The sequence below is a fragment of the Artemia franciscana genome, unplaced genomic scaffold, assembly GCF_032884065.1.
Source record: "Artemia franciscana unplaced genomic scaffold, ASM3288406v1 PGA_scaffold_33, whole genome shotgun sequence".
Lineage (NCBI taxonomy): Eukaryota > Metazoa > Arthropoda > Branchiopoda > Anostraca > Artemiidae > Artemia > Artemia franciscana.
This window is the reverse complement of record NW_027062668.1, coordinates 548,111-560,670: the sequence shown is the minus strand read 5'-3', so window position 1 is coordinate 560,670 and position 12,560 is coordinate 548,111. Positions and strand designations below refer to the sequence as shown.

Genomic DNA, 12,560 nt, shown 5'->3' with positions numbered 1-12,560 from the left:
GGCTACCAGAACATTATAGAGAGATGTTTAATGACTCATTCAAAGCGAAAATAAAATTAATATTGCCCTTTTTAACTTACCAAAAAGATTGGTGGGCAGTTAGCCCTGATCCCCAAAGTCATGCGTTTACAATTGTGAGATAGCCATTTTTTTCAGCATAGTTGGAAAGTAAAATAACTGTGCTTATGGCGATTTTCAAAGAAACTTTTCAAAGAAATTTTCAAAGAAACTTGTAACGCATACGTTTAATATCTGCCCTTAATTAATATTAATTAATTAATATATGCCCTTTGCGGGGTTACAGACCCCAGGGCACCTCAAGCTGCCCCTGCCCTAAGGCCTACTAACTTTCTCCGCATGCACATTTATGTGCTTTGGAGTCTAGTTGATTCCCAAAAAAGTGTCTTTGAAGGTTGTCCTGAATGGTCATTGAAACTATTTTTTTCCACCTAAAACAAGTAATTGAATCAGTTACAGTTCGCAATTCGCTATTTCAGTTCAATATTCTCAAGTTATATCTCTCTGAAGGACGAAGAATAAAAATGAATAAAGAAACCTTTAGAAGGCGCACATCCCCCATTCAGGGACGCCGGGTGCTAACTTCAAAATCAGTGCTAAACAGATAACCCTGTTTAATGTTAAGTCCCAGCTGTGGTTCCCTGGGCGAAGGGAACTTAATGTTAAAAAAAATTAAGGGCACAGTCTCTACAAAAGTAGGTTTAAAAAAAGGCCTTAGATCTTTGTAATTGGTTCAAAGCCTGTACTCTTGAGTCCTTGGATAAAGAAGACCCCAGTGCACAAGCCAAAAATTCAGCATTCAGTATAAAAAATAATGATCTTTCCTAATGGGTCATTAGTGCTTAATCATTGGAGAGTAGGGGCGAATCCCTATTCCTTTGATACGTCAGGATTTCTCAGTAGCATATGCATTTTCATCTTTTTAAGTTCAGTGTTATGTGTCTTAAAGTTAAAATATGCTTAAGACTGCGGTGTTTTTGTTTAAAATTTATCCATGAAAACATCTTTTTGTGTCCAAATTCGCTAAATTCGTGTTACTCAAACGCTACTGCAAAATTTAGCATTTTTAATAACGGTACTAATGTAATTTGCTGGTAGAGAAGATAATGTTGATGGAAGAAAGTATAGAAGAAATAGACGAGGAAAAAGAAAAGAGCGAGGTGAAGAAAATCTAATCTGTTGCCTAGAGAGAAAAAAAAACCATCAGTTTCGAGGATGGCTCAAAAGAGCAGACGATTGATCATCCTAGTATGAAATTTTATGCTAATGTTTGTTAGAATTAGATAATGATGTTGCGCATTATACCACTCCTTAAGAGCATTTAGTAGTTGGCATTGTTAGGAAAAACCTTTCACTTTCATTCACAAAGTATATTACGTCCTCTAAGGATATATTCAGTTTACAAATACGAAGGATCTTGGGATATTTTTTGCTTTTTCATACTTATTTTTTTTCTTATTTTTTTATTAGTTAGGAATTTACCCTGGAGTATTCAATTCTTTCAGGGACGTGTTTTGCTATGGGGAAGGGGGGGGGGAGAGTTGCCCCATTCCCCATCTTGTCCGCCCCCATCTGAAATTCAGCGTCTTCAAAAATATTGTCAAAACTAAGATAGGCCTAAATAATGTAAGCATCCACAGAACCTGTTCAGTTGTCTTTAGTAAACCTAAAATTTACTAGATGTTTTCCAGAGAAATTGCTTACGGATTATTCTGGGTACCCGGCTGACTGACCGTATTTCAAACAGTAGGTTGTACGAAAGGTGTGGTTCAATCCAGCTTTCTGGGGCTACAATGAAAGAAAGGTTGAGATGGCTAGGCCACGTTCTACGGATGAAGGATGATAGATTACCAAAGAATGTCCTTTTTGGCCAACCGTCTGGGGCTACACGGAAAGCAGGTCGTCCTTGTCTGGGTTGGGAGGATGTCATAAATAAAGATTTAAAGGAAATGAGAACTTCCTGGGAGGGTGTAAAGAGGGAGGCTTTAAATAGATTAGGTTGGAGGAGGAGCGTGCGTAGCTGTGTTGGCCTCAGGCGGCTTGGTGCTGCAGTGAGTTATTAGGAGTAGTAGTAGTAGTATGTGACGTTATATGTCTCATTTTTCATTTCTCACTGTCAATTTCACTTGACTTGGGAAAACCGGCTCCAACTTTGCCTCCCCTGTCAAATCGTCCAAATATGTCTTAGTGGCATCAATGAAACGATGTTTATGTGCTGCGACGAGGACTGAATACTTGAAGTACTATAAGCCCGTATCGAAACGAAAGTGTTGTACACCTCTACAACCCTTTAAATCGGCATTATATTTTGTACCCTCCCCCTCCCCCCTCTTAAATTTTTTTTAATCGAGCCAGATATAAATCTGAATTTTAATAAATGCCATCTGTAAGTGCAATGATCAGAAATTACGCTATGCCTTGACCTCCAAAATGACTCTATGGATCTAGATATCCCCCACTACCAGCTAGGAATCTAAGAGCCAGAAACTACCACATAAATGTTGCTAAGTCGCCTCCTCTTTACGCTTCAGGTATTAAAAAGTCCCAAAGAGTCTTAAAGTGCTTACGGAGGGGATGTTGTCGCCTATTGTCAGCAAAACGTCAATTAACTTGACAAAATCATCAATGGTGGCCTGGAAGAAAGATTGAGAATTCTTATTCTCTTGAAATACTTATGATAATAAGCTGAAAAGAAACCTATTATTAAGCCGAAAAGAATATTAATCTAGGTACCAGGATCCTCAAACTCCCCTTCTTAGAGGTGTGGTCCCCTTTTAACTTCGAAACGCTAAGTTTTCAACTCTAGAAAGCAGAATGTTTAAAAAAAACATGGAGTTAATCGCTAAAATAATGCATTTTTGTCACTGTTCTTAAAAAACTATTTATTTGGAAGCGCGATACTCTCTACATCTTAGGCTAGTCTTGGACCCTCAATGGATTCACCATACCGAAATACTTTAAGTGTCTAGTTTGAAAGCATGGTGACAAGTCGATTTCCTTTAGGACCAAGTGGCCGCTCAAAGCTCCTCAAAAACTACCCTGAGGGATCCTTTATTAGGCTAAGGAGAAACGCATGTTTTATTATGGGGCAAAACCATTAACTCCCCCCCCCACTCTCCCAGAGGCATCGAACATGGCCCCTGATATATTGCTTATTTTCTCATGGTGAAAAAAAAAATACATTAAGATTTGCGAGAAATATCAAAGAATTTTACCTGGGTTAGGGAGAGTAGCTCCATATTTGCCTCGCGCAGGTGGTACAAGTCTTAAAGGCCCTGCATCTTTACTGCCGTGAGAATTGGAGATTGTACAAGGGCTTTTATTCTTCCTTGCATGTGAGTGGCAGAGGGCCCTGCATCATAGCCTTGTAGTGCGGACATATTCTTCCTGCTTTGCACGAGAGTCCAAGGGAGGCATCTTCACCATGGGGATGGGGGTGCACAGAAGTGGGAACGTTCTCGTGTGTCCTTGCCCTTTTTGAGGGAGGGGGTATCGGTCCGAATTTTCATTAAATAGAAATCAAATTTAATTTTTCGTGAGGTAAAAAAAATACATCATATTTAATCATTTAAGGAAATTAGATTTCATTAAAATAATATATGTGACTAAATATATGGATATTTGTGAGCATTTAAGAAGCATGGAATTTAGCTTTCAGAAATAACCCCATTGCCCTCTACCCGCCTTAGGGGGGCCCACACATGGGGAAAATACCGTAATGACACGGGACTATGGAGGGCTAATATTAGCAAATGATGTGTAACCCGGGGTTAGCGAAGAAATTTAAACTTTGATAGGGATTAAAGGTGCCTCCACCTCAACCTTGGTAAGGGGGTTACGCCAAAAATGGGATATTTGACGGAAAAATTGAATTAACGAATTTCGCAAATCGTAAATGTTTTCTTTGCGTTTTTATTCTTGCTATAATATAGTATAGAAATTTATTCTTCACACATATTTCACCCCTGAGCTATATAACACCTCTTTTAAGTTTGATTCTAATAAGCTGTGTGCAACCAAAAAAGGAATTTAAGATGATTGTATATCCCCGATGTAGGGGAAAGGGGCTCTCACGTAATAATTCATTATTACAATCAAAATGTTGCTTGTCAAATTTTTCGCATGTAATCCTCGCTAAAAATATTATAGTCAAAAATATTTTCTTTGTGTTTTTATTCTTGCTGTGATATAGTAAAGGAAATCTATTCGTCACGCCTATTTCGCACTTGAGCTACAAAATTTTATACAAGAGTGTTTCAATGCAATAAGCAAAACATAAAATTGGTCAAAAGGATGTATGTGCTATTGCACTCATGGAACCTTCGCTAAAAATTTAATCAATTTAACCATTATGTTTTAATTTTAGTGAAAACAAATACGCTTTTTCCTTTTGAAAAATTCTTCCTTTTTCATAATTAGTTTTCCGATGGAATTTAGCAGACAAAGCAGATGTTAACCAAGAAAATGCATTACGTTAACGCTCGTGGAAAGCAACCCTTTACCCCCTGCTTGTGATAATTAAGCTTGAAGTCCAATAAAACTGCTTAAGGAAATGTTTAAGCCAGGTTGCATTGTGCTACTCACGGTGATATATATATATATATATATATATATATATATATATATATATATATATATATATATATATATATATATATATATATATATATATATATATATATATATATATATATATATATATATATATATATATATATATATATATCAGACAAGTACCACAATGGATATGAAGCTTGGCCTTGGAATCTAGACCAAGTATTCTAGTTTCTAAAATAAGTGATATTGAGGACAACCGGCTTTTCGTAAATATACGATACAACCGTTCAAGGTCAATCATATTCTCATGATAGACCTATACCCCAAATTTTATCCTGGAGAGATTTAATATATCCCTCTGTTCATAGCAGTGACTTCTCAGTCTGAAAAACTCTACTGCGTAAATGAAAGCTTCAGCAATAGTTCTGCAGCCCAAATTCGACCTCAAGACAGTGTCTTCAGGCACCTTCTTCCACTTCCTCCCTACTTGTAAGACCTAAGGGATTCTGTGAAGATGGTCTTGATTTTCAAGTAGAAATTCATACTAGACTTTGAATAGAAGAAAGTTTTTGGAACCACCTTGCCAAGACCAAGGTCTCTGAGGAGCAAACTATACTATACTAAATTTTATTTCTTATTTTTTCTTTTTCCAAAATAAATGTGTATGTAAGAAAATTTCATCTAGTGAAAAAAATGTATTTACCATTTTTTTTTCCTTTTTGTTAAAGACAGAATGTAAAAAGTATAAAGATTTACTAGCATTTTAATTTAAATACAATCATAAAAATAAAACACACACAAAAAAATAGAATAGATACACAGTTAGTTCTTAAACACAGAAATGCAATTTTTATGTTCTACGCTTCTAATTTTTTTTTAGCCACGTAGCTTTTCTCCAACACCGTTAACTGTATCTGAGAAATTCACTAAAAGTTACTGTTAACAGTTTTCTGATAATTGCAGAAACGGTTTTCATGCAGTTGAACAATGCTTTTTACTAAATTTTGTGTAACTGAACCCTCGTTCAAGTCAACCCCTGTTTAACTGAACCCCTGTGCAAATCAACCCCGTTTAACTCAACCCCTATATAACCTAACTTCCGTTTAGCTCAACTCCATTCAACTAAAACCCCGTGAAACTCAACCCTCATTCACCTCAGCTCTCTTTTAATATAACCCGCATTTAACTCAACAATTCCTGTTCAATTTAACCCTCATTCAACTCAACTCTCGCGCGATTCAACCCTCATTTAACTCGCCCGCATGCAACCTCACTCCATTTGACTCAACCCCCATTCAAATCAACCCCATTGAGCTCAACACTATAATACCTATAAAATGTAATTCATACCGTTTTATCCTAAGTGATAAAAATTGACTCGAATAAATTGGTATTTATTCATTGCTTAATCCCTATGTGTAAGTGGTTTTATCCTGATTTAATGCAAAACTTTTCCTACTCTCCAGCTCTAAAAAAAAAAAAAAAAAAAAAAATCCTTCCGTCTTATAGATTTGAAACTAGCAAAATTTCATGGCCACGGCCCGAACACGCTTGAATTCTATGGTTGCAGTAAGGGAGTTGATTTAAATAGGGTTGGCTTTAATGGGGTAGAATTGCACGGGAGTTGAGTTAAACAGGGGCTGTGTAGCATGAGGGTTGAGTTAAATGGAGGGTCACCTAAACGGAGTTGAGTTGCATGGGGGTTGAGTTAAACGAGGGTAGGAATATGCGCGGATTGAGTTAAGTTCAATAGTGAACTTACTATTGTAAGAGGACTATTATTCAATATTCCTTTGAATAAACGACTGAGTTAAATGGAAGTCAAGTTAAGCAGAGGTTCAGTTGAACGATTTTTTAGTTAAATGGATTGAGTTGAAGGGGGTCCAGTTGCACGCACACTCACAGAAACATGATTGTTTGTAAAAAATTTGACGAATAATTTTTGCCGAGGTGTCCAAGACATACAAATTCTTAATAGCCCAAGTTTTGTTACCAGAAAAATAAAAATAATTCTTTTTTAGTGTCATTTGGCAGCTGTTTTTCAACCACATGGCCTTGGTCATCTTATTGGTTTAGATACTCATGATGTTGGTGGTTATATTCCTGGCAAAACTCCAGAGAGACCAAAAGCCCCTGGGTTACGAAGCCTAAGAACTGCAAGGATATTGCAAGCAGGAATGTGCATTACAGTTGAACCTGGATGCTATTTTAACGACTATGTGAGAATTTCTTTTTATATTCATAATAGACATGCCCTCCTAATATTACTCAGTTCTCTTATAAGCAAAATGACTGCAAACAGACTCCAGACGAACAGACGTTCGAGTAGTTTTGACAAACAGCTGCTGAAAAACAATCAGTTTTGCCATCCTCAAAGACATAATTTCTGGAGCTTTCAACTACAATGAACAAAATAGCCATCTAAAAATTTTGATTGGATGTGTTTAAAAGTGATTGGAATGAGGGGGAGGGGTAGTGAGGGTGTTTCAGTTTAGGGAGGGGCTCTATCCCTTCGAATTCCAGTTCTGACAAATTTTTTTAAAGTTCTTCAAGACACAGATGTTTGTTACCTAATAGGGAATGTTCTCTAAGAGACGCAGTCGTTTGTTACGTCCTCAAGGATGTTTTTTAAGAGAAGCAAGCGCATGTTATGTCATAGTGAATATTTTCTAATGAAGCATGTATTAATTACTTAAAAATCTTCACGGGACAGGGAAAACCTTAAGAGCCTGCTGTTGGGGACCTTACAGATACTGAACCCTAAATAGCAATTCCATTAGGTTCTAACAAGCAATTCCAACAGGTCCCTTAGCAACCAATTTCACTGGGGAGGGGGACTTAGCATCCAATTCCATTGGTTCTTTAGAATTTCATCGGGGACCCTAACTTAGCCACTTGGGCCCCTAGGAACCACCTCCAATGGAGAGCTTATCCTCAAAATTTCATCGGATGGTCCTAACCTAACCACCAGGGGCCCTAGCTTCCTATTCCAATGGAGACCTGGCATCCAATTTCAACGGGGAACCTAACCTAACCACCGGGGCTCCTAGCAACCATTTCAACCAGATACCCTAGGGACCCTAGCAGTCAATTAAATCGGAGGGCCTACCAACTGATTCCAACGGAGACCCTAACATCCAATTCCAATGGGACCCAATCATCCTATTTCGTCGGGCCCCCAACTTAACCGCTGGGGGCTCCAGCTTCCAATTCCATCTAGGGGCCCTAGCATCAAATTTTATCGGGGGCCCCAATGGCAACCAGTTTTATCGACAAGACGTTTTTCAAGAGGTTTCAAGATTTCTTTGGATTCCATGTAATAGGGGAGTGTTTACTTAATGTTAAGGAAGACGCATTCACCCGTAACTTGTTTCTTCAGCCCCATGGGGGATCCCTGTTTGTAACTGAGGAGGACACAAATGTGGGTGTCACGTAATGACAGTGCAAACATGGGATGTTACATAATACTTTAAGAGATTTCATTTTCTTTCAGTGCGTTTTATCTCCGGTAATCTTTATATTCTAACAATATTTTTCCCATTAGGATACGAAAGGGCATTTCCATCCAATGGAATGGAGTGTTAACCGGTGGACTGTGAAATTCTTTTTAATATTTTGATTCGGCTAATACATTCTATATTATAACCTATTGCACGCAAGTAGAATCCCCTGTTCGCGCATACTAAAATGATTGAATGGTTTGCATGTTTCAAACCATATCCACATTATTGCACAACCGTCCCAATCCAATTGATTTTTGGTATATTAGATACACCTACATGTTACAGCATAATTAATTTTCTAAAGTAACTTATAAAGATTGAGTTAGCTATTCAATCAATGAGATGTTACATAACATTGGCGTTAGATATTTCATAAAGTAAAGGATTGCGTATTGAAGTTTTTCCTGGAACAAGAAATCTAAAGAATTGAGGCTTTTGTACTTACAAATTATATTAATAAGAACAAATTTACAAGCATTATTAAAATACAGAAAAAAACAGTTAAGTCTCAACAAACGGAAAACATTAAACGTCAAAAAAAATTATAAAGAATTACAGGTTCGGGCATTTTTCTATAAAATATTTGTTAACACTATAATCGATCGTTTAAACTTAATGAAACAATCCACATTAGCATTTTTTCTCTAAAGACTCCTAGCAATGGAGGCCAGCATAGCCCAATGTATCAGCCCAGACGATGCCCTCTGGGGACACATCACACCTACGGATTTTTCAACCTTTTTCTCCCAAATAAATTTATAAACTAAAAATGACCGCTGTTTTTGTTTGAACAGCGGTAATTCATTTCATTTCTAGATTGCGATGTTCCATGGCAATTCCCAGCCACTGACAGTGGATGCTGACACACGGCATCATTTAGCAAGTATTATCACACATATGACATTTTTTGGGCATTTTCCTGCAAAAATATTCGTTTACACTAGAATCGATCGTTTAAACTTAATAATAAAAAAAATCCTCATTAGTATCTCTTCTGGTGAATCCTATCAATTAAGGTCAGCGTGACACAATTTACCCCCCCCCCCAGATGACACCCTCAGAAGGCGTATTATCACACCTAAGAGTTTTTCAACCATTATTTTTATTTGAATAGTGGAAACTTGCCATTTCATTGCTATACTGCGATGTTCCATGGCAATTTAAAGCCTTTGACACTCAATGGCTGACACAAGACATCCTCTAGTATGTATTATCACACATATGACACCTTTCGGGAATTTTCCTGCAAAAATAATCGTTTACGCTATTATCTATCGTTTAAACTTAATGGAAAAATCCCTATTAGCGTTTCTTCTGATGACTCTTAGCAATAGAGGTCAGTGTGGCACAATGAACAAGCCCCTCGATGACACCTTCTGGCGCATATTATGACACCTATGGGTCTTTCAACCTTTTTCCAACAAAATAAATTTTGAAACTAACAAATGACCTATGTTTTTATTCGAACATTGGACACTTGCCATTTCATTGTTAGACTGCGATGTTCCTTGGCAATTCCAAGTCTGTGACACTCATTGGCTGACAAATGACACCCTCTAGCGGGCATTATCGGACACATTGGTTTTTTCGCGCATTTTCTCGCAAAAATATTCGTTTGCACTACAATCGTTCGTTTGAACTTATGAAAAATCCCCATTAGCGTTTCTCCTGATGACTCCTAGCAATTGAGGCCAGCGTGGCACAATGTACTGGCCCCAGATGACACCTTCATTGGGCACATTATCACACCTAAGGGTTTTTCATAAGGGCGATGTTCTATGGCAATTTCAAATCTGTTACATTCGATGGCTGGCACATGACACCCTCTACTTGTCATTATCACACTTGGGGTATTTTTGGGTATTTTCATGTACAAATATTGGTTTACGCTAGAATCGATAATTTAAACTTAATGAAAAACCCCCATCAGCGTTTCTTTTGATGTATTCTAGCAATCGAGGCTATCATGGCATAAAATAGCCCACTCCTGATGACACTTTCTGGGTGCACATTATCACACATAACGGTTTTTCAACCTTTTTTCTCAAAAAAAATATTTTTTCCAAAAAAATAGGTGCTTCTTGCATGCATTGATTTTTCCCTCGTGAAACGAAACTTATTGCGTGCTTATCTTTAGTCGTGAAACTTGTTACATGCCGATTTTTCTCTTCGTGTAACTTTTACGTTGATTTTTCTCCTCGTGAAACTGATTTTGTTCCTGGAACGTGTTTAGTGCTGATTGTTGTTCATGAAACTCGTTAAAGGTTGATTTTTATTTTCGCGAAACTTCTACATGATTTTTCTCCTCCTGAAAATGACTTGTTCATGGAGCTTGTTGCGTGCTGAGTTTTGTTCGTAGAACTTAATGCGTGATTACTTTTTGTTCGTGGAATTGATTTTGTGTCACGGAACTTGTTGCGTGCCGATTTTGTTCGTGGAAATTTTTGCGTGTTAATTTTTGTTCATGAAACTTCAAGCTTGTTGATTTTTCTCTTCGTGAAACTTGTACTTAGTTTTTTCCTCGTGAAACAGATTTTTTTCATGGAACGTTTTGCATGCTGATTTTGTTTGTGCAAATTATTGCGTGGTGATTTTTGTTAGTGAAACTTGTTGCATGTTGATTTTTCTCTTCGTGAAATTTGTAAATTTCCATTTTCTCCTCGTGAAACTGGTTTTGTTCATGGAACTTGTTGCGAACTGATTTTGGTTCGTTGAACTTGTTGCGTGCTGGTTTTTGTTCCTGAAATTTGTTTCATGTTGGTTTTTTCTCCTCTTGAAACTGATTTTGTTCATGGAATCTGTTGCTTGTTGATTTTTTGTTCGTGGAACTTGATGCTTGCTGTTTTTTCGTGAAATTAGTTGCGTGCTGATTTTTCTCTTTATGAAACTTGCACATGATTTTTCTTGTCGTGAAACTGATTTTATTTATTGAGCTTTTTGTGTGCTGAATTTTGGTCGTGGAACTTTTTGCGTGCTGATTTTTTACGTGAAACTTGTTACATGTTGATTTTTCTCCTAATGAAACTTCTACGTGATTGTTCGCCTAGTGAAATGGATTTTGTTCATGGGACTTGCTGCGTGCTGTTTTTGTGTGTGGAACTTGTTACTTGTTGATTTTTCTCTGAGCAAAACTTGTCCATTGATTTCTCTTTTCGTGAAACTGATTTTGTTCATGGAATTTACTGCATGCTGATTTCTTTTGTTTTTTGAACCAGTTGCGTGCAGATTTTTTTGTTTGTGGAACTTGCTACGTGCTGATTTTTTGTTCATGAATCTTTTTGCATGACGATTTTTATCTTCCTGAAACTTATACATTAATTCTCTCCTCTTGAAACTGTTTTTGCTCATGGAACTTGTCCCATGCTGATTTTCGCTCGTGGAACTTGTCGTGTACTGATTTTGTTCGTAAAACTTGCGCATTGATTTTATCCTCGTGAAACTAATTTTGTTCATGGAACATGTTGTATGCTGATTTTTGTTCGTGGAACTTGCTGCGTGCTGACTCTTTGTTCGTGAAACTTGTTGCATGTTGATTTTTTTCTTCATGGAACTTCTACAATGATTGTTCTCCTCGTGAAACTGATTTCGTTCATGGAACTTGTTGCATGCTGATTTTCACCCGTGGAGCTTAATTTATATTGGCATTTTTCGTTGTGAAACTCGGCGTATGTCGATTTATTCTTTCGTGAAACTGAATTTATCATAATATTTATCTTCTTGAAACTTGTTTCATGTTGATTTTATCTCCTTTAAACATGATGCATTCTGATTTTTGTTCCTGAAACTTATTGTATATGGATTATTTCTTCGAAAAAACTTAGTATATGTTGATTAAAGTCTTAGAGAAACTGGTTATATTTTGTTTCTTCTTCGTGTTACTTCTTCCATGAATAAAATCAGTTTCGTTAGGAGAAAAATCAATGTTCAAGTTTCACGAAGGGAAAAATCAACATGCAACAAGTTTCACAAAAAAATTTGCACGCAGCAAGTGCCACGAACAAATTCATCACGTAACAATTTCTATGAGCAAAATCAGTTTCACGAGGAGAAAAATCAATGTAAAGGTTTCGTTAAGAGAAAAATCAACATGCAACAAGTACGACTAAAAAAAAATTGGCACGCAACAATTTTCACGAACAAAAATCAGCATGCAACCTATTTGACGAACAAAACTCGGCACGTATTAAGTTTCGTGAACAAAATAAGTTTGACGAGGAGAAAAATCAATATACAAGTTTTACGAAGAGAAAAACCAGCACGCAATAAGTTTCACAAACAAAAATCAATCACCCTGCTAGATTTGCTCGCTAGGGTCCCATTGGAATTAGTTTCTAGGCCCCCAGTGGAATTGGTTGCTAGAGACCACGTTGGAATTGCTTGTTAGGGCTCCCGTTTGAATTGTTCGTTAGGATCCCTAGTCTTTAAGGTCCCCCACGAGCGGGCTCAGAAGGTTTTTCACTGGCCCCTGAATGTTTTTTAAGT

At 37.1% G+C, this 12,560-nt stretch overlaps 1 protein-coding gene across 2 annotated transcripts in view; it reads left to right on the top strand.

Moving 5' to 3' along the window:
• LOC136041708 (xaa-Pro dipeptidase-like) overlaps positions 1-12,560 on the top strand; it is a 125,427-nt gene that overhangs the window by 93,586 nt on the left and 19,281 nt on the right. For both annotated transcript variants that reach the window (XM_065726448.1, XM_065726447.1), the window contains exon 8: positions 6,597-6,794. In XM_065726448.1, the coding sequence (XP_065582520.1) occupies positions 6,597-6,794 (198 nt within the window). The remainder of the gene's footprint in view (positions 1-6,596; positions 6,795-12,560) is intronic.